This window comes from Oryx dammah, unplaced genomic scaffold (genome assembly GCF_014754425.2).
Source record: "Oryx dammah isolate SB20612 unplaced genomic scaffold, SCBI_Odam_1.1 HiC_scaffold_22, whole genome shotgun sequence".
Lineage (NCBI taxonomy): Eukaryota > Metazoa > Chordata > Mammalia > Artiodactyla > Bovidae > Oryx > Oryx dammah.
This window is the reverse complement of record NW_024070206.1, coordinates 54329069-54351040: the sequence shown is the minus strand read 5'-3', so window position 1 is coordinate 54351040 and position 21972 is coordinate 54329069. Positions and strand designations below refer to the sequence as shown.

The 21972-nt window shown below is 41.9% G+C and overlaps 1 protein-coding gene across 2 annotated transcripts in view; it reads left to right on the top strand.

Moving 5' to 3' along the window:
- The window catches only part of RTTN (rotatin), a 109681-nt gene extending 98576 nt beyond the window's left edge, over positions 1-11105 (top strand). The window contains exons 46-49 of one of the 2 annotated variants that reach the window (XM_040264347.1): positions 2642-2909; positions 7837-7940; positions 8967-9036; positions 10119-11105. In XM_040264347.1, coding sequence (XP_040120281.1) covers positions 2642-2909; positions 7837-7940; positions 8967-9036; positions 10119-10204 — 528 coding nt within the window. In that variant the 3' untranslated portion in view covers positions 10205-11105. The remainder of the gene's footprint in view (positions 1-2641; positions 2910-7836; positions 7941-8966; positions 9037-10118) is intronic. The other variant, XM_040264348.1, reaches the window with a different exon arrangement.
- Positions 11106-21972: the final 10867 nt, after the last annotated feature.

Below are 21972 nucleotides of genomic sequence, written 5' to 3'. Positions count from 1 at the left end.
AATGATTTTTGAAATTGCAGCCCTTTTTCCCCAAGTTAGACCTAACTTCTTTATGACACAGGTGATTTTTCAGTTCTCTGGGACTCCTGTGTCAAAACTTGAATTCTTATCACTCATTTTAACTTAGGGCACTTTAAAGGAGGCTGACTGGTTTAAACAAAATCTACTACACATGTTCAGTTAGACTGTATTTAGTGATATATAAACAGAATCCCTAGTTTGGAAGATCCCTTAAAATCTGATTATGAACAGGTTATTGTTACTTAATAGTTCACAGGCATTTGAGTGTTTCTGTTTCATTTACATGAAGGCCAAGATAAATCGAAAAAGTTGACAGCTCTTAAAAGGATTGAGCCCCCTTTTCCTCTGTTGTATCGTCACTGCAACCCCCGTGGCAAAAAAAAAATGCACTTTGAGTACAATCTCAAAAGAGTCTTACTTAAGAAAGATCTTTTTTCAGTGATATGTTGTGCTAACTCAGCATTGGTTCATGAGTCTTGTTGATCATTTTCAAGAATTTTGCAGTCCAGCTGACATCATCTTGGTATCTTGAAATCAGCCATGGTGGGAACGTTCACTCCATGCAAATCGAGGACCTACTGCTTCAGCCTCAGCTGTTTATTTACTAGCATGTGGCTGGATATCTGGTCTGTGTGTATCTGTGTATGACTATCCTGGACTGAATTTTTGTGGTTGCCGTCCTTCCACATGTGTGAAAGCACAGCCTGAGGGTGAGGGGACAGTGCTTTCTGCCACTTCTTTACAGAGAACATGTTGGTAGGAAGCGAAGTAGGAATTTCCAAGTGGAACATAAGCGCTACTCTCAGATCTGACGTGTGACTGACTGGTGCTTATTCTCTTTAAAAAGCTTCAGTTTCTTCACTCAAAAAATGTTTAGGTTAAACAAAATGCTTTCTAAAGTATTTCAACTCCCGGTCTCTGATCTGGCTGCTGAACCTCAGCATATTCTGATATCAGTGCGATCAGGCTCCACTCCAGGTAGAGGCCAGTCAGGTTTTTTTTCCTCTGCTGCTCTGTCACAGCGAGCCCTAGGCACTTGCAGTTACACCTCCCCTAACTCTTGTTTAGTTACCAGAATATGTCATGAATGCTGTTATAGTTAAGATTCTAAAATATCTGTCTACCAGGGCATATTTCTTTGCATCCTAACCAGTGTGGGAAGTCTGAAAAGGTCTTTGTGTGTGTGTGCATGCTCAGTCTCTCAGTTGTGTCTGACTCTTTGCCACTCCGTGGACTGTAGCCCTCCAGGCCTCTCTGTCCATGGGATTCTCCAGGCAAGAACATTGGCGTGGGTTGCCATTTCCAACTCCAGAGGATCTTCCCGACCCAGGGATGGAACCTGCATCTCTCGTGTCTCCTGCATTGGCTGGCGGGTTCTTCACAAGTCTTTAGGCCCAGCAGAAAGAGGGAATGCACAGAGCCTATTTACGATTTAAGACTCTGCTCTGTATTTTATCACCATTGTCAGCTCCAGGTCTCCAAGGTCACGGCAGAACCTGGCTGAATGGGAAAGGCAAGGGGTGAATCTCACCAGCCCTCATTTGGGTGAGAGGGGGGCAGACGTGAGTGATGGCTGCAGGACAGAACGGGGTGTAGTTTTTACTGATTCCTTGATGCTTGGGTAGGGTGGCTAAGGCTCCTGTAGCTTGTTTTGTTCTTGCACTCAGAGTCTTTTTACATAAAAGTGCTAAATTTATTTTATAGATTCAAGCCAAAATCTTGATGTAGGTTTAGAGGAACCCAAGAAATAAGCCCGAGTAGATTGTTAAACAGGAAGAGACATGGGTATCCTGGAGAGTTGTGAAAGTTAATGTTCCTATTTCTGTACCCTGATCAAAATGCTCGTTTGACTGGTTCCCATGCTGGCCCAGGCTGCTGCTTGATGATACCTTTATGCTTTCTTTCCTGTTGCATATAGATTATTCTAGGCAGTAGGTCACTGTCTTTCACATAGTCCAGGGTTTGGTGTGGTTTATGGATGGGGTTTTATTTGGAGGTTGAAATGACTCTTACAGTTAAGTACTGGAGCTTTCTTTGCTCTAAGTTTACAAGAATGACATGTAGCCATGAAATCTTCAGTGATGATAAGCGGTTGGGTAAAGTGGGTATAAGATATACCACAGATTAAAAAAAAAAAAAACCAACACTTGTAGCTATAAAGATTCAAATATCGTTAGTAATACCACAGTTATTAACTGGTGTCCAAGACTGACTGGGATTTTGTTTCTTTCTCCTCCCCGTAGGATAGCTCTCAATGAGTAGCAAAATTGCCAGAAGGCAGACAGGAAGAGAAAAACCCAAGATGCCTGAAACAGTCCCCAAACTGAATGATCAATCCTAAATAACTGAGTTGACTAGTTGCTTTATCTGTCGTCAGGGATTGATTAGTAGGAATTAAAATTTGAGCACTATTTTGTTCTCCTTTACTTTTACACTTCTACTTGGAAACAGTGTCGATGGAGTATTGGGAAGGTATTGGGAGGAAGGAGAAATTAAAGTTTCTTTAATTTAAAGGAAAACAGGAGCAGAATGCTGGTTAATTGATCTCTGTGGGACTGGGAAAGTAATTCTAAAAGACTCAGGGAGAAAGTAAAGTAACCTTCTCCCCATTTATCCACAGAGTAACTTCCTGCAGAACTTTCTGTCTCTGACGTTGCCGAAAGGGGGAAACAAACATCTGAGTAACCTGAGCGTGCTCTGGCTGAAGCTGCTGCTGAACATGTCCTTCGAAGAAGATGGGCAGCAGGTGATTCTGCGGCTGGACGGCTGTCTAGACCTGCTCACGGAGATGAGCAGATTCAAGCATAAGAGCAGCCTCTCCATCCCCCTTCTTATTTTCCATAACATCTGCTTCAGTCCTGCCAACAAGCCCAAGATCTTGGCTAACGGTGAGTCTTCTCCTTGTGCACCGCATGAATCCATTGATACACGTGCTTATCCACACAGTGTTCAGCTCAGGTTAAAACAGAGCAGTTTTATAAACAGTCCGCCTGGTGGTCATTCAGCACCAGCCATGTTCAAGGCTCTGCCGGAGGCAGAGGCTGTGGGAACGGATCGGGTGGGACTCCCACCCGGTGTTCGCGGGTCACCGCACGAGGGCCACACTGGGCGCAGGAGGCAGCTCCTGGGAGAGTTTGGGCCCCTCCTTCCCCCCATCCCTCCTCCTGGTCCCCTGACTCTTGCGCCTTTGGACAGGCATGGCCCCACCCTTGGAGCCTTTCCAGACGGCCTGTCTGCGTGATTGGTGCTCCCCGCGCCCGTCTCGTGCCTCCCGCACCCTCTCTCTCTCTGCCTCCTTTCCCCGTTTTATTTTCCTCTGGAGAGTCACCACCAGCTGATACGCTGTGTGTTCAGTGTACATCCATGCATTCCTCCTCTGTCCGCACTAGAGCAGAAGGTCTCACGGTCAGGAGGTTTCTGCTTCTTTCGCTGTGTGTACCTGGGCAGCTATGATCGTGCCCGTCACGAGCGGGCTCCCGGGGGGCACGTGAGTTGGAGAGAGTGAGCAGGGCGTGGAGTTGAGGACCCGAAAGCGCACAGTGACAGGAGCCCCACAGCGACCTCACTCTCAGCCCTCGGGACAGATGGAGGCGAGGGTTAGTGAGGACTCAGAAATTCTGAAACAGGGGAAATGGAGTGCTCTATTTCTGCAGCCATGTGCTGTTCCTGTGAGGAGTGTGTGAATTTCAGGTTTTATAAGGGGACGTGTTATCATGAGAAAAAAAAATAGAGGAGAGGTGGACTCTAGACCTCATGTATCCGATGCTGGATGCCAGGCCCTCGGGTGCTGCTTCTCTGGGTCCAGTTTCTTCATCTGCAAAAGAACCCCTCCTTTCCTGACTTTGGTAGAAATCAGTTTTAACACATAAACTGTCCAGCCCTGTCTATGGAATGTGGTAGGTGCTGCAGATGTATTAATTCTCTTTTCTTTTCATGTCTTCCACTTAATCTTTTCTTAGAAGTGTTTTTCTATGAAACACGGAATTTCCCAAGTGGAAAACTGATTACATTATTGTGTATAGTCATGATTCTATTTTTCTGATGATAATTATCGAATTGTTAGAAATTCAGGGAAAGATTTTAGAAGCTCAGCCAGCCTTTAACTTACCTGAATCAACTGTCATCTCCTTTCCCAGAGAGGGATCGACGGGAGTGTCGGTGGCTTTGTTTCCAGGATTCTGCCCTCCTTCACTGTGTCCCCCTCTGTCCTCATGTTGCTGAAATGAGGGTGACAATAGGACCCTACCTCATGGGACACGAGAGCCTCTGGGAGGTGCCTGTCCCCGTTCCATGGTCGCCTATTAGCATCACCTTTCTCAGGATAAGTTTCTTCTTTGGGGACCAAAGACGTTTCTTCTTTGCATTTTTATTATTGAGAGGGTCAGGAAGAGCTGAAGGAGAGAAGCCTGCATCTTCCATTTCTGGATCACTCAGGATTTATTTTTAAGCATTTCCTTGTATCAGCAGTGTTCTCTCTCCTCCATGAGCTTGAAGAAGGAGCCTCCCCAGCCCCACAGATGTGAGATGAGGGGCCTCCAAGGTGGCTGGGAGTCAGTGACTGTGCAGTTTCTCCATGGACGTGTCCCAGGCACGGCCTCCATTTCCACCTGGGGATCCAGAGGAAGGAAGGAGCTTGGCCGAGTTATGCGGCTGGAAGATCTTCCCGGCAAGGCCACGTGACTCTGATCAGCAGCAGCCAACATCCAGTTTAGGTTTAGGTGGTCTGGAGTGGAGTGGGCAGTGGGGCTCAACTGCTGTGTGAAAAGATCCAGGGGGCGTCTTGTTTCTGGTCATGTTGGACCAGGTCTCCTCTGAGCAAAAGAAAAACGTGCCAGGTAAAATATATTAAAATTCACCTTTAAAAAATCAAATAACTGAAGATAGTGGGAAACTTCCTGCCAATTTTGATCGGCAGTCTGTGCCCAGGATGGTAAGAAGTCTAGAGAAGTCTCTTCCGCTCCAAGGACGTTGGCCAGCCAGTGTGCTCAGGCTTTGGTCCATGAGTGCCAAATGGGAAGGGTCCTGGAGGACAGACTCTCTCGAGTCTTATGGGCCATTCTGCAGATACTAAGCTGGAATCTCAAAGAACTAACCTTTTAGAAAAAGGTAAAAGTGAAAGTGCTCAGTCGAGTCTGACTTTTTTTGACCTCATGGACTATACAGTCCATGGAATTCTTCAGGCCAGAATATGGGAGTGGGTAGCTTTTCCCTTTTCCAGGGAATCTTGCTAACCCAGAGATCGAACCCACATCTCCTTCATTGCAGGTGGATTCTTTACCAGCTGAGCCACAAAGGAAGAAAGTGAATCAGAATTAAATTGGTGCCCTGAGCCTCATCCAGGCAATGATAAAGAAAAACAGGCGCCACACAGACCGCCCCTCACAGCTCTTCAGCCCAGAGACACACAGACAAGTGGCCCATGACCTTGGTGGGAGCTGTTCCTCAGTTGAACTGCCCTCTAACAGGCGGAGGACAGGTTCATCCTAGGCCTCAGGGAACCTCCACAAACAGTTTTTCAAAAGCATCAGCCAGTTCACAGTTAAAGATGACCAGGCATGTCAGGGAAATGGCAGCATGAAAGAGCAACAGCAACAGCAGGGGCAAAATACTAGCTTACCTGCCTGAATTGTGAAACACAGATTTGAAAACAACTTTAGTGATGCTGTGTTTAGATAAGTAAACAACAAGCTTGAAAGTATTTGCAGGGAATGAGAAACTGAAAAATTGAAAGATGTGAAAAAAGAACCAAACAGAACTTCACTGTTGAGTACGATAATGGCAGCCCCTTACAGTGTTTAAGTGCAAATTAATTAAGATACTCAATTTGTTTATCACACTTAGCTGCAGGTGGCTATTGGCTATGTTATTAGACTGCAGGCATATAAATATTTCCATCCTTGTGGGAAGTTCTGATGGACAGGAGAACTTCAATAGCCAGAATTTAAAATTCAGTATACATGTCTGGCAGCAAGTTGGGTGTAGTGGAGGAGAAAATTTAAGCATTCAAAGATAGGAAACAATTTCCAGAATGTAGCACAGAGAAGGATAAAGGGTTAAGGAAAAAAAAAAGGCTAAGTGACAGAGTGGACATACTGGGGCAGTCTGATTGCATGTGCATTAAAGTCCTCACAGAAAAGGGAAAGTGAGAGAAAGTGTTTGAGGCAGCGATCACTAAACATTTCAAGAACTGTTTTCATCAGACACTAATCCACAGATTCAGGAGACTCAGATAATTCCAAGCAGATAAGTATAAATAAGAGATTATCTATATGTTTCTTTGAGCGTTCACATCATACTTCTTGGTTAAACTTAAAAATGTTTTATATGCTTTTTGTGTGTGCATGTTATATTTCACAGTTAAAAAATTTTTTAAATTGATCTACTTGTATTATCAGAGGGGGCACTACATGAATTGTCCTGTATATATACTTTCTTTTAAAAATATAAGAGATAGTAACTGGACAGAGGAGTTGTATCAGCTTACATAGACCATGGGTTATAAGTTCTGAGGGCTTGCTGCGAAGTGTGAAAATGTCCCTGGCTGGTACTCAGATGGAGAACACAGAACTCACCCTCCCATTTGATGCTGTTCCCTAAGAGTCTGCCACGCATCACCTCCCATGATGAATTTCATCGTCTGAAATGACCTCACATGATGAATTTCACCAGATAGCTATTTATGTAGGCTGACTCCTGTAGGTTATGGTGCAGGAGAAGCAGAGAGCGCAGAGCAGGTGGTCAAGCAGGAGTGGGTGGGTGGCGGGAAGGTTGCAGCGCCCACACCTCCCTTCCTCTCTGTCTGTCCCTTTACTGCACAGAGTTCACTTTATGGAGCAGCTTTTTATTTATTTTTTCCTATAGAACGTTTTAAATTTCTTACAATTTCTTTAAAAATTCTAGATAGGATCACTTAAACAGCATTCTTGTTTGCTTTCATTATGGTATCTTTCATCCAGCTAGAGTTTATTGCGCCCCTCCAGTAAACTTGCACTGTGGATATTCACCAGTGAGCATATTCTACACAGACTCTGCCCTCAGTCATGCACAGGGAGAGAGTTCCCAATAACAAGTGTTTCAACCCTAAGAATGTATTATGTCTTAAAAATCACTCGTTTAAGAGGGAAAATAATTTGATAGAGTTAAGTAATAAAATGGGTTCATGTATTGCTCTGAAACACTTGGACAGTCTCCTTGGGGCTAGATGTCTCTACTTTAAAAGGAGGAGGCTGCTGCAGATACTCTGTAAGTCTTGATTCCATATTCTGGCTAGCTTTGCTCAAAGAGGGTGTATCTTATATGTTGTTATATCTTTAAATAACCTCACAGACCTACACACAAAAATACCTTTGAAATGTTTAGTCCTTTCTTAAAAGGCTTAGCTACTATGGTATTTCTTGATTTTTTTTCTTTATAGCAACCCTTGCTATTGATATGTTCCTATAATTGCTTTATAATTTATCGTAAGAGCAAGTTCTGTTTTCCTGCATGTGAAAATGTCAGCTATGATCAAAGAGTTCATTAGTAAACTCATTGTGTAATTGCTTATTTCTGCCCTGTCGTTGTCTTTAAAGGAATGTGGCTTCGTTGAATTGGGGACGAAAAAGATAAGCCTCCACGGCTTCTGTGGTTCTGCGCCTGTTCTAAAAATAGTTTGTTTTAGGGTTGTCCTCCCACATATCACATGATGTAAAAGATTGTTTTTGCCAACTTTTTATGTATTGGATGGGTGAAAAGTGGGTATCTTTGACTAGTCTGAGATTTGAATGCTACTGTCTGGACCTGACCCTTTCTTTTTGTGTGTGTGTTTATTATTAGAGAAAGTGATTAGTGTGCTTGCTGCTTGTCTGGAAAGTGAGAATCAAAACGCCCAGAGGATTGGAGCAGCCGCACTGTGGGCTCTCATTCACAATTACCAGAAGGTCAGTTGTTAAAATCATTGTCCCTGGGGGGCAAACGCCAAGCTTCTCGGGATGTCAGAGGAGTGTCAGCAAGGAAAAAAAAGTCAAAGACAGTGTTGCCTTTGTGCATTCAAACCATTAGTAAACCACTGGTTGGAATCTCTCATATTATCATCTCCATAGGAGGCGCCTCAGTCCCAAGTGTCTCTCTTGGGTGAATTCTCCCTTGTTAATAGAACTAGATTTGCCATATTCCTGCAGTGTTACTATGAATCGTTTTTCCTAAAAGATGTGTCCAGGAGAAATTCATCTTGACATCCAGCCAGACAGTGAATTTTTATCCAATTGTGGGATTTGCTTTCTCCCAGACATGTCATCGCTGAGCTTTGAAGTCAGCTCACTTCTCACAGGGCCAGCCCTGCAAGAATGGCAGGCAGGTTCTCTGGCCTCAGCTCTCCTGATGGCAGACGTCTCACTCCTCAGAGAGATAGCTGCGTGTCCCTGGCGGATAGGTGGTGACCAGCAGATGGGTCCCCGAGTGGTGCTTAGGCAGCCGGCTGGCCCTGGTCAGTGGGCTGCCCTCCCTGCTGGCTGGGTCAGCGCACGGGGACAGAGGCCACTCTTGTCCCCGGCACCCCTGACCTCCAGGGCCCAGCACACGCTCGGGCGTTTTGGAGTCCCTCAGTAAATAAGTGAGCAACTGACCAACTGCTCATATTCCATATTGTTGATCTGAAATCTGAGGTTTGAGGGAATAATGAAACACTGAAACTAAGATTGCATAGTTGAAAGTAGCAAATTGAGATTGGGGGAGGAGGGGAAGGGGAGGAAAGGAAGAGCACTGGACAGCAGAGGAAGAACCTGGTTACACGGGGAGGGGAGTGGGGGGCACAGCGGGACGGACCGGCTTCTCTGGCTGCTTCCTTCTCTTCTGCAGTGTCTTGTTGAATACTGTAGTCCACAAGCGCAGAGTTCGTGCTGTGCCGTCCTGATTCTATAGCACATGGGACTAAACGTGATTGATGGATGGCTCTGTATTATCTCTAGGCAAAAACAACTTTGAAAAATCCATCAATAAAAAGAAGAGTGGAAGAAGCATATTCCTTAGCAAAGAAAAGTAAGTTTTATTATTAAAGAGATTATAGTTGAAATCTATACAGATTCCCTCATTAATGAAATATTTGGACAGTTCACAGCAGAATGGCAGTTTCCTACACTGATTTTTACACTGATGTCTGAGGAGCTTTTTTGTGAAAGTATCGTGAGGAAGCAAACTTCTTTGTGAAGGCATTGTAAAGTGGACCAGTATTTGATCTATGCTTTTCACTGTAAATATTTTTTTTCAGTAATAAAATGCTGTAATAGGTGAGAATGTTTGAGACATAGTAGTTTCTTAAAACATGTCAGTGGTCTTTCTCTCGGTCATTTTTTTTTCTTGTACCAAATCTGTTTCTGCCAATGGCTACCACTGCTACAGTGTGTTCTCGGGTGATAAGAATTGGGCCCAATTAAAATTGACCTTGAACAGAAAACTTTGATCCAATGTCAGGGAGCTGAATTACAGTCTTCTAAGAATAGATCCCATTATCCGTGCACCCACTCAGCCCTGTGATGTGATCATGGTATGAGGCAGGGTTTTCCTCTCAAAGGGCATTTTTCATTTTAAGTGACACCAGTTTTCAACAAGCTTTATTCTCGAAACCTTTTTTCTGTTAAGACACTGAACTGTGTCTTTCCTGTACTACTCTGTGTCTATTGGTTATTAATTTGTGTTTTTATAAAGTGTGATTTTTTTTTTTTTTGTAAGTGGTTCGGTTGTGGGGTTTGGAGTTTTTTTCCTAGCTGTGACCATGGGTTTCTGTCAGTAGTGAATAACTGAGTTATGTGTTAGGGATGGTACAGAAAAAAGCAAGACATTCATTTGGGCTTATAGGTCGTTAAGTGTCCATATTATTTTTTGTTTATATTCTTTGGCTAAACCATTAACTAAAGATTAATTTTATAGTGTCTTAATATTTAAAATGTATTTTAAATATTAAATTTAAAAATATCCTTACAGTGCTAGCACATCGAGAATTGAAATAGAACTGGAAGCTATACACAGTTCTGTTCACATAGGTTAGTGTGTGTGTCTGCTGCTCAGTGCAGCGCTGACGTTAAATAAACTTACTCTTCTGTGCTCTGATCTTTCTGTCTCAGCTTTCTCAGACTCAGAAGAAACCCCTCTAAGTGCCTATTATTTGCAATGTCTTGAAAATCTTGTGCAGCAGCTTAACTCTTCATGAACGCCCTGAGGTGCTCTGCCCCGAAGCAGGCGGCCGCTGCACAGGTGAGCCAACCTTGAAGCAAGTTGTATGTAGACCCATTCCCGAAGACATGCTAAGCCTCTGCAACAAAAGATGTAGAGAGTCCTGGGAACACAAGCAGTTTTACCTTTTTCTATGCAATGTGTTTTGTAAAAATCTTATTTATCAATTATTTAATAAAAATTTTTAATAACTGAAAATTGACTAACAATTTCTGCTTGCAGCCTTTTATCAGTCTCATGAATATAAATTTTAGGAATGGAAAGAAGACATTGTGTTCTGATGTTTTTTAAAAAAAACATTGTATGTAAAATTTGGCCCTTGTCAATACTAATCCTTATTTTTCAAAACACACATCAGTGAATGATATTTGTAGTAAATGTGTTTAGTTTGGTGAATAGCTTATTTTTGCAATTTTTAGTAATATTAACTCCTTTCCATATGATTTATAAATGTGTTATATCTTATTATTTTCACCTTTCAACTTCTGAAATGCTGTGCAGTAAAAAAAAAAAGGGGGGGGGAAGAAGTGGAATGTATGGTCATTTACACCTGGATTCAAATTCTGTCTCAGCTCAGAACATCATGAAGAAAAAGAATGTGAAAAATGTAATAGGACTAACTCTGTTGAGGTCTCTGGACATAACTCGTAACAGCATGTAGTTCTAAACTCAGAACTTAAGGTCAGGAGTTCCCTGGTGGTCCACCCATTAGGACTTGGCACATCTAACCGCTGTGGCCTGGGTTCAGTCCCTGATTGGGGAACTAAGATCCTGCAAGCTACATGCAGGGGGAAAAAAAAAAAAGAGAACTTCAGATGTAATCACTTTCAGCAGTTTTCCCGACACTTTTGAAATTAAGAAGATAAAATTTTGTCTGAGAAAAGAAAAATAAAAGGAGAAATACATAGATGTATGTGTGTATATACACATCTCTGTTTATATACACACACATACCTCACATGTACGTGATTTGATGATGATGATTTAGTCACTACGTTGTGTCTGACTCTTGCGACCCCATGGACTATATAGCCTGCCAGGCTCCTCTGTTCATGGGAATTCTCCAGGCAAGAATACTGGAGTGGGTTGCCATTTCCTTCTCCATCACATGTACATACACACTCATTATTTAGGAAACTGTTTTCTAAACAAATTATGATTAACAAGAAAAAAAGAACTTTTCTTTTCACTAAGTGCTGTTAGCAAGTTGCTATCATTAATAAAATAAACCATGTAATGTTTAAGCTGGAAGTGTGGGGACAAAATATATATTAAATACTGAGATAGAAGCAGATAAATTTGTAGTGTCTGAAAATTATTGATTAGAGATCTGAGAAGGAGATCTCGGAAGTTCAGAAGTTTCCAGGCAGCCCAGATTAATTTGAAGCAATGGACATGGCAGTATTCTGAAAAATTCTAAGAGCAGGAACCTTAGGAATTATTTCTTCCTTTTGCTTGGTTTCTTATATTTATGTCATTTTGGGGATATTACCTTTCAAGTCCTCACTGATGGATGATAAAATGGGTTTCTTTGTAACTTCATTTAAAGAACTTCTTTCAGTGTGTCAGGCACTATTCTCAGAATGTTTATTATTTAATCTGTCTTCCTCTAAAATACTGCCATTGTTGCTAGGTTGGAGGTGAGTGAATGGAGTCGGCTTGGTGGCTTGTCTGTGGCTGATGAAGAGTGCAGGTGAGGTTGGTGCCCAGGATAACTGTTGACTAGCCTGGGGGTTCCAACCACTGTGCTCTACTTCCCTTGCTTTTTTCCCCCCTCATTGATATCCCTGTCTTTGTGTTTGGATCTTATAGATAACTTCCATTTTTTCTACAAAAGTTGGGTTTCTTCAGGGAAGTCATCACTTCTTTATGGTTCATTGGTTGATTGAGTAACATCTCAGGGTTTGCTTTGCCTCATGTCCTTGGAATCTGAGAGAACTGTAATTGATTGTATTATCTTAGCAGTTCAGGGTAGTACAGTGCCATGGGGGGATTTGTGACCCCGCAGGGATGTTACAGAAGGGCCGCCACCCTGGAAAGTGGGAGGGAGGTCCTGGCTTCAGGAGAACGCATCCAAGGTGTGAACCTCGGGGCCATGTGGTGTTCCAGGGCCTTGGTGGCTCGCCCGCCTGTCCTTGTCTCTTCAGCAGGTGTCCAGCCAACCTGTGGGGAAGCTGTTGAGCAGACAGTCCCTGAGGTCACTGGCCCGCTGTTTTAGCAGCCACTGTGGCTCTACTTTGAGGACCCAGCAGCATCAGAATCCCCCAGGATGCCTTGAAATGTAGATGCCTGGGCCACCTGAACCATAGTCTTAGGCCTGTGTCTGGAACCGTTAGCAAACTGGCCAGGTGATCTTGATCCTAATCACTGCTTGAGAACCACTGATTAATCCCTCAGCTTTACAGATGCCTTAACATCACTCAGTCACTTAGTGAGGAAGTTGGGGCTTGAGTTTGGGTCTCTTGCCTGTGAGCCAGATGTCCCTCCAATCACACGTCCCTCATTTAGGCAGCGGTCCGGTGCACAACAGGGTTGGGGCGTGGGGTACTAGCTCACGCCTCCCTGTCTCCAGAGTTCCCATTTCCTGGCTGTTTTGTTGGAGGGGGTTAGTGTGTGTAACTGCTAAGAATGAGCCCAAAGACTGTGCCGTGTTAACCACAACAGGCTGACACGGATCCTGAGGTGTCTGTGTTCTAGACCTTGAACCCTCTGGGGGAGAAGGTGGCCCCCGGTTTTGAAAACAGAGGAAACAAGTAGAATAATTAGCTGACCTAGTTGAAGCCCTTCCGCACTCTTCCAAAAATTTGCTTTCAGAAGTGAATAACTGGATGTTCTTTTCTTTGGTATTCTGTAAATAAGGGAATGAAAGGTGGAGTTTGCGGGTTTAAACTGCAGGTCTCCAGTTTCCCTTTGGAATGCTGAATGCACTCATTATCCGTAGTAATCTTCCACTGCCAGTCTTCGTGGCTGCACCTGTCTACTCCTGTCTCCTGAGATCTGCCTGACCCCTCGTGTTTCTCATATCTGGCAGATTGATGGATAAGAATAATAGCTGCTCTTGTCATGTGAGGGGTGTCCACGGTTCTTTCGGCAAACGAGAGAGCGTGGCGCAGTGGTTCAGCGCCAGCCTGGCTTCACCCCGCACGGCTGTGGGACCGGGGACAGCCTGCTGCTTATGCTGTCCCTGGGGATACGGACACCCGCCTTGCAAAGTCAGGGAGAAGACTGAGTGCCTGGTCCTCCCTGTACGTACGTGATTGTCTCGTGGACATTATCAGTGATTGATTATTCTTATGATCTCTACTATCTTTCATTAAAACATTAACATTTTGTGTCCTTGCAATACTTCTGTCCCTTTCCAGATATGCTAGAAAGTGAGTTTTACTCAGAACTACATTCCCCAAAGATGATCCGTTTCTGGTGGAGGCTCATGTCCACAGTCCTGTGGTCACTAATGGCAGACACTGAGCAAGTCATCAGGGAGAACTAAGTCTTGTAAAGCATTGCATAGAGGCACTTTATACACCTGGGTGGCTTGATGCTTCTTGTTCTTTGGCCCATCGAGTTGTCTTGATTGAATGTCAGTTGGTGAAATATTGCTCTTTCTCCATTTGAATTGTGAAAATGGAAAACACAAGAAATTTTAATCATAGCAGCCAAAAGAAAATCTTAGCCTAAAGAACCCATCAGTTTGGGAGCTGATTTTTCCTCTGGCCACTTGTTGACCTCATGATCCAAGCAGTTAGGGAAGTGGACGACAGAAGACCATTGTTTTGGAGAGTTAGGACACTTAGTTTCAGTTTATTCTTTTTTTTTTTGAAGATGGAGATGGTTTATTGATCATTATAATAAAAAAATATATATACCAGCCCCAAGCGTGCCGTATCCTGCATCGGACATAGACTGGCAATTCGATTCTTACATGATATTATACATGTTTCAATGCCATTCTCCCAAATCATCTCACCCTCTTCCTCTCCCTCTGAGTTATTCATCGCAAGATGTTCCTTTTAAAACTCAAGTAACAAGTCACCTGGTTCCAACTGAAATGGGTATGCTGAGCTGAGTAGGTAGACCTTGAGGCTCAGAATATACGGAAGACCAAGCTAAGACCTGGGTCCTGAGGCTTGGTAGTGAGATGCAAAGAGCTTAGCATGATCCCTTTTCAGATGTTCTCAACAACGTCCATTTTTGTGTTTCATTCACTCCTGCCTTTGGGAAGTCTGCCTGAGAAAAGAAATTTGCTCTTTTAAAGTGTTCCATATGGTGATGTTCCATAAATTTCTCTTTAATCCAAGAGAAATTTATGTATGTGAATGTAGACTGCAAGGAAAATTCTTCCATGTATTTCTCCATTTCCAACAATGTCACTTTCCTGTGGCTTGCCCTGTGGCTTGCCCATGACTGTGCCTTTGGAGGAGCGTCTGCGTCTCATTCCATTCGTTCATGTAGGCAGCAGTGCTGGGTGATCTGGTAGCAGATTGCCTGCATTCTAGGCACATTCTGGAAACATGAATTCCTCAGATCCTCTGTGAACATTCTTCTCTTGGCTTACCCTGCAAAGAAACAGATTATAAAGTGGAAAACTATTTTTAATCATTTTCTGATGATATTTGTAAAGCTTGAGTTGCAGAGAATCAGTTTATGGATATGGTACCTCTTATAAAAGCTTACCTCTTCTATCTGTTAGGAAAAGCCATGGTTGCTTTCTGCAGAGTAGAAAGCCGAAAATGATAATGGCTTCAGTAAGAGAAGAGTTTTATTTTCTTGTTCTTTTTGGTTTTTTGTTCCCACACCCAGGAAGCCCCCCTCACCCCCCTCCTCCCACTGGAAGGCAGTCCTTGGGTGCAGTATCTCCAGTCTCAAGTGCCCATTCTTCTTTGGTGCATTTTTCCTCCAGCAAGTTATCCTGTGGACATCGGGAAGGAAAGACCTCCCCCGGCTGTCTGTTGCCCTTTCAGCAGCCTTGTCAGCTCCCCTTTTATCCTCTTCATGTTCTCTGGCTTGCTCCTCCGTGCCCTTTCTCTTCCTGCCTCTTGGTTTAATTCTTCAACTTTCCTCCACCAGCGTGCCTCCACCCACCTTTCGTTTCCACTTCTGCCTGCTTTCAAAGGCCAAGATCAAAGGTCATCTCTCCTGTGAAGCTGTGGCAGATTCCCCGACTGGCAAGAACGTCTTTACTCTTTGAGTTTCCGCATCGATTTTAGTCGAATTTTTTTTTTAACTTTTATATCACTTAGCCCTTTTCCCTTTGTATTACACTCATTTGCATAAAGTCATTTTTCCCACCATCTGCTTCAAAACATGACTTCTGACAGCTTGAGACTCCCTGCCTCTGACAATGCCTTACAAAGCAAGTGTTCAGTTTATATTGATTTACTTGAATTGAATGGATGGATGGATATGGAAAATACTTTATTAGTAAAAGCTGTTGAATTTCATCATGTAAGTTAGGCTAAAATTCTGTTGACTTTGTCAAAATAGGCATTATTTTAAGCTTTTATGAGAGTAGATTTTTGTTAGGTGTTTAAAGAATGAAAGCAAAAAGCACTGCTTAAAAACACTTTAAAATCTGTAGAATTTTTTTTTTTTAGTTTCATAGAGAAAGAATAAAACCCCAATATTTTAGATATGATTTGAAAATATAACCAGCACTGACATAGAACAGAGATTCTGATCTAAACTGTCAAGGCCCATTACTTATGAGGAATCTTATTTAGGCTATTCTTTTTGGGAGGCAGGATGTAGGTATCAACTTTTTGCAAACGGAACCTTCAATTCTGAAAGTTACATAAGCTGTAGCTCCAGCAGCGTGGAAAGAACAGAAGAAGCCAGTTTGCATCGCCCATGCTGTGTGCAAAGCACAAACCAACAGATAACCTGTTGGCTTCCTTCCAGTTTGCTTCTTCGTGCCCACATTTTGGCAGCAGCAGGCAGGCACTGTGAGAACCTTTGACTGAAATAAACGTGACACGGCTTTGCACAGAAAGGGAGGAGGGGGCAGTGGTAACGGCTGAAAGGAAGCTTTTAATAGTTTGACTTAAAATGGGGGGAAATGCTTTTTTGGTTGATACCACTGCAATAGGGAATGAAGTCTGGGATTGCTTTGCTTTATGTTTTTCATGTATATTTTCTATCCCCAGCTGAAAATACACAGTTCCGTCTGCAAGGTGAGGATAATACTATAGTGCCTGCACATTTTTACCCAAATGGGGGAGTTTTAAATATGCAGAGACGAATTGAAAACTGATAGATCCAATGCATACGACATTTACTCTGAATTAAAGATTTGAAGTTGTTAAGGAGATGGGGGCTGGTATTAACCACAGTGCTGAGCTCTCAGGACTGCGGGTCCACCTTCCCCAGTTCATTTCCAGTTGGAGAGGGAGCGAGGTGAGCGAACCCTGGTGTCACAGGGCAGCTGTTGGAACCTCTGTGTGCAGCAGGTGGTGGTGTCTTGGCTCAGGGGCAGAAGACAGCCTGTTCTCGCCTCCACCAGCCATTGCCTTGAGCGAAGCAGTGCCTGCCTCTCTGTTCAGATCTCTAGGCCGGGGGTGCTTCCAAGCAAACTTGAAGCTGCAACACAGAGCCCCTGTGCTGCCAGGGAGTTGGTCTTTCTGATGCCCATCAGGCCCTCCTATGCCCTGACACTTCAGATCCACAGGCCTGGACATGCAGTCATGGAAGTGTTCCTTCCTCATGCTGCTTCTCACTGACCAGCAGTGGTTTTTGGTTTGGGGATGACTGTGAATGATGGGTGCTCCAGAGACTCCGTTCTCCAGCCCTTGAGCCGACCAGGCCTCTACAGACCAAGGCCTGGCCTTTCACTGTGAGTAGCTTCCTGCTATTCCTTCGGGAAAATTAGCTCACTCACCAAATATTGAATAACAAGACATTTGAGAACTACGACCACTTTAGAAGGAAAATCACAGGCTGAAAATAAATTTTTCAAAGTGGCAGCAATGTCAAAACAGATGAGCCAGGAAGTTTAAATTAGCCAAATAAATACATTGAAAGAGATAAGAAAAATAAAAGACCTACATGAGGAAACATGAAAAAGGTACAAAAATATGTACAATGGATATGAAAGTTTGAAAGACGACAATGGGTAGGATAAGTGGTAACATGGATCCAACTGAGGATGAATTAATCAGAAAACATGACTGAGGAAATTTTTGAGAAAGAAGAAAACAACAGTGACTCAGAAATAGTAAAAATATAAACACTAGGAGATGTGGAGGCTAAAAGTAGAAGTGCTCACATCTGGATGGCAAAAGTCTCAAAAATGGAAAAAAATTAAATTGAAAATAAGTCCTTGAAGAAATGTGGACATAACTTTCCTAATACTAAAAAGAGACAATAAAGTTTGTACTTAAACAGCCCACAGAAAACCGAAGAAGACAGGGAAGAAAAAAATATATATATTATACACTCATTGTGAAAATCTAAGAATGTCAAAGACAAAAAGCCCCTAAACAACCCAATAGAAAGGATAATAACCCCAAACTGGAAACAACCTAAATGCCCATCAATAAGAATAAGTTTAAAAATATTGTACTATATTTATGGAACAAAATACTGCCCAGCAATAAAAAATAATACCAATAACCACAACATCATGAATAAATGTCAGAACGTTAAATTGGGCAAAAAAAAAAAGCCTGACACAGAGAATGTACTGGATGATTCCACTTACATGAAGTCAAATGACAGGTAAACCCAACCTCTGGTGGCAGGAGTTTATAGTAACAATAATCTTTTGTCTTGTGTTAACTTAAAAGACACAAAGCAATCATCCCAGCTCTGTGTCTTGATCTACAGCATATTATGCCTTGATGCATATGTAAAAAAAAGTCTTAAAAATGTGCATGTTATTGTATGTATATTATACATACAATAAGACACCCGAAAGAAGGAAAATTATATTAGATAATATCAACAGCATGGACATTAGTGAGGAGAAGAATAAAGCAAGTAAAAGAATGCTATATTGCTATCGTGAGGGGAATGCAGGTATCAATTTTTGTTTTTAGTGATGAAAAACAAAAGCAGTGACAAATTGCAGGAATAAGATGACAGAACCTTATATAAATATATCAATAAAAGTAAATGGGTTAAACTCAAGTGAAAGACAAACTTGAAAGATTGTATGATGAAATCTAACTATATGCTATCTATAAGGTTGAAGTGAGGATAAAAAAGCAAATGTAGCAAAAATAAAGCTGATATTAATGTGAAATGAAATTGACCTTAAGATAAAACATATAGATATGAAAAAGGTCACTATAATGATAAAAGATTCTATGCTTTAAGAAGATGTGGCAATTTTAACATACATATATCTAACAAAATAACCTCAAAATATTTGAATCCCAAAGTGACAGAACAATAAGGATGAAATGATGAATCTGTTATTGCAAGAATAGCTGTATATCCATGCTGTTGATTTCTGATAAGTTTTAGTAGGCAGTAACTCAAAAAAGATATAGAAAATCTGAGTAATACAATTGATAAACTTGATCTAGTGGATATTTACAGATTTCTGCAACCAAGAATTAGACACATTTTCCCCTCAATCCATGTAAATCATTTAGTTATTCAAGTATCAGGCAACAAAGCCCTCAATAAATTTCAGAGAATAAGTTCATATTGCATGAGCTCTTACCACTTTGTAATTGAGTTAAATTTTAATAAAACAATAAGAATGTATACTTGGAAATTAAAAACTTCTATGTAACTGACAATGAAAGAAAACCACAATGGAAAGTTACTAAATGATAATGAAAGCTCTACACGGAAAGAACTATGGGATGCAGTAAAAGAGAAAGTCTCTCACATTTTTTAATCCTTTAGAAAATTTTTGCTTTAGATCTGTCTAGACGAAGGCAGCCTCAAAATGATAAGACGTGTGCCTGTCTTAAGAATTAGAAAACTAATGACAGAATAAACCTAAATTAAGTTGAAGAGATAATAACGAAATGAGCAGAAGGTAGTGAGATAGAATGAGAGATATTACAAAACAGAAGACAAAGCAAAAACTGGTTCTTTGAAGAAAATAGTAGACAAATTTCTGCCATAAATGATCAACTGAAAAAGCAAAAGGAACAAATGGTGTAATGAATGTAAAGGGGGACATGATACAGATAAAGTAGCATGAAGAGTTACTACAAAATATCGGCAATTCTGTACGAGCAAATTTAAAAGCATAAACCGACAAATTCTTGGAAAGATGTCATTTACTAGAATTGACCTAAAAAAGAATAGACTTCAATAGTCTTGTAGCTAATAAAGAAATTGAAGTAGTGATTATAATTGTCCCATAAAGAAAACACAAGGCTAATGGTCTCAGGCAAATTTTAACAAACATTCCAAGGGCAATCCCAATTTTATTCAAGCTGTTTGCAAGAGTGATAGGAAAAGAGGGAAGAGTGCCCAAAGAGGGAAGAATGCATCATTCTATGAAGCCAGTATAACGGATACCTAAACCAAACCAGAAAAATACAAGAATGGAAAAGTATAGGCCCACTTATCTCATGAATAGAGACAAAAATCCTAAACAATATTACTAGCATCAAGTGGACTATATATATATATATATATAAAGACATCTATATGCTTCTCTTCACTGATAAGATGTAGAAAAAGTACTTGATAATATTCTACTTAACGGCAGACTCTCTTAGTGAGTCAGAAGTAGAAGGCAATACGTTAAACAATAGGGAGTATATTTAAAAAACATAGAGCACCATCATTCTAAATGGAGGAACAGCAGACGTACAGTTGGCCTGCCATATCCACAGTTCTGCACTCTTGGATTCAACCAACTGCAGAGTAAAAATACTAGGGAAAAAATTCCAGAAAATCCCCAAAGCAGACCTGGATTTGTCACACGAGAAGGAAATGGCAACCCACTCCAGTGTTCTTGCCTGGAGAATCCCAGGGACGGGGGAGCCTGGTGGGCTGCCGTCTACGGGGTCGAACAGAGTTGGACATGACTGAAACGACTTAGCAGCAGCAACGATTTACATTGTACTTACAGGCTTCCTTGGTGGCTCAGATGGTAAAGCACCTGTCTGCATGGGGGAGAAACAGGTTCGATCCCTGGGTTGGGAAGATCTCCTGGAGAAGGAAATGGCAGCCCACTCCAGTACTCTTGCCTGGAAAATATCATGGACCGAGGAGCCTGGTGGGCTACAGTCCATGGGGTCGCAAAGAGTCGGACACGACTGAGAGACTTCACTTTCACTTTGCACTAGGTGTCCTGTGTAATCTGGAGATGGTTTAAAGTGAGGTGGGATGTCCATAGGTTATATGGAAATACTGCCCTATCTTAGAGATATGTGTATCAGCAGATTTTGGTATTTGTGTGGGTCCTAGAGCCAATACCTTGTGATTATCGAGGAGTGATATTCCCTTGAAATTATTCCCACAAATGGGTGTTCTGAATGATAGCGACTGAGTTTCCTGCAGATGGCTGGCTTCAATAGCCAGTTAGTCATGTGAATAAGGAACCTTCACACGAGTCCTGCACCTAGCCACTGCATCCCCCTTCAGCCTTTCCATCGTCCCACCCGAGGCCCCAGATGTCACGGTAGCTGAAAAACTGTCAGTGCTTTGCTTCCTCTGAGTCCCAATCCTTGGATTCCTGACCACCAAAATGGTGGCTGCTTCATATCATTAAATGTAAGTTCTTCTCAAACTGATGAAAGTGAAAGCATTAGTCACTTAGTTGTGTCTGGCTCTTTGGGGCCCCATGGATTGTAGCCTGCCAGGTTGCTCTGTCGTATTCTCCAGGCAAGAATACTGGAATGGTAGTCATTCCCTTCTCCAGGGGATCTTCCTCCTGACGCAGGGATTGAACCCAGGTCCTCCCACATTGCAGGGAGATCCGTTACCTTCTGAGCTACCAGGGAAGCCCTCTCAAAATGATGGATAGGTTTAATTGCACCCAGAATTTCAACAGTATTCCTGGTAGAATTTGATGAGTTTATTCTGAAGTCTACAAGAAAGAATAATGAGATAGCCAGGATGTTTTTAAAGATCAATAGCAAGAGGAGGGAATTTACCTTATTACCAAGCAGCAGAATTTCATATGAAATAACGATAATTAAAATTGTTTGACATGGTGCAAAGATAAGCAAAACATATTTATGGAAGTTTGGTATATGTCCAAAGTGGCATGACAGATAATGGAGAAAGGAGGGACAGTTTGATTAACAGGAGAAGATAAAGTGTTATCCATATGGGAAAAGATGAAGTTGGATTCCTTCTTCGTAACATATGTAAAAACTACAAATAATTAAGGACTGATATGTCAAAGACAAAACATGAACACCCTTTAGACCTGGAGCTAGGAAAGAATTTTTTCCTACTAGTTTTTAAAAAGCATTGAATATAAGAAGATTGATAAATTTTAATAAATAAAAATTAACTTTATTAATTAAAAAGCACCAAAAAGAAATTGAAAATGTAAATTATAAACTAGAAGGAAATATTTTCACCATATGCTACTGACTGGAGAAGGAAATGGCAACCCACTCCAGTATTCTTGACTGGGAAATCCCATGGACAGAGGAGCTTGGTGGGCCACAGACAATGGGACCACAAAAGAGTTGGATATGACTTAGTGATTAAACAACAACAAATGCTACTGACAGTGGACTAATATCAATGATACATAAGTAACTTCTACAAATCAGTGAGTAGAACCCCCAGTCCAGTGCAAAAGTAGGCACAAATCATGAG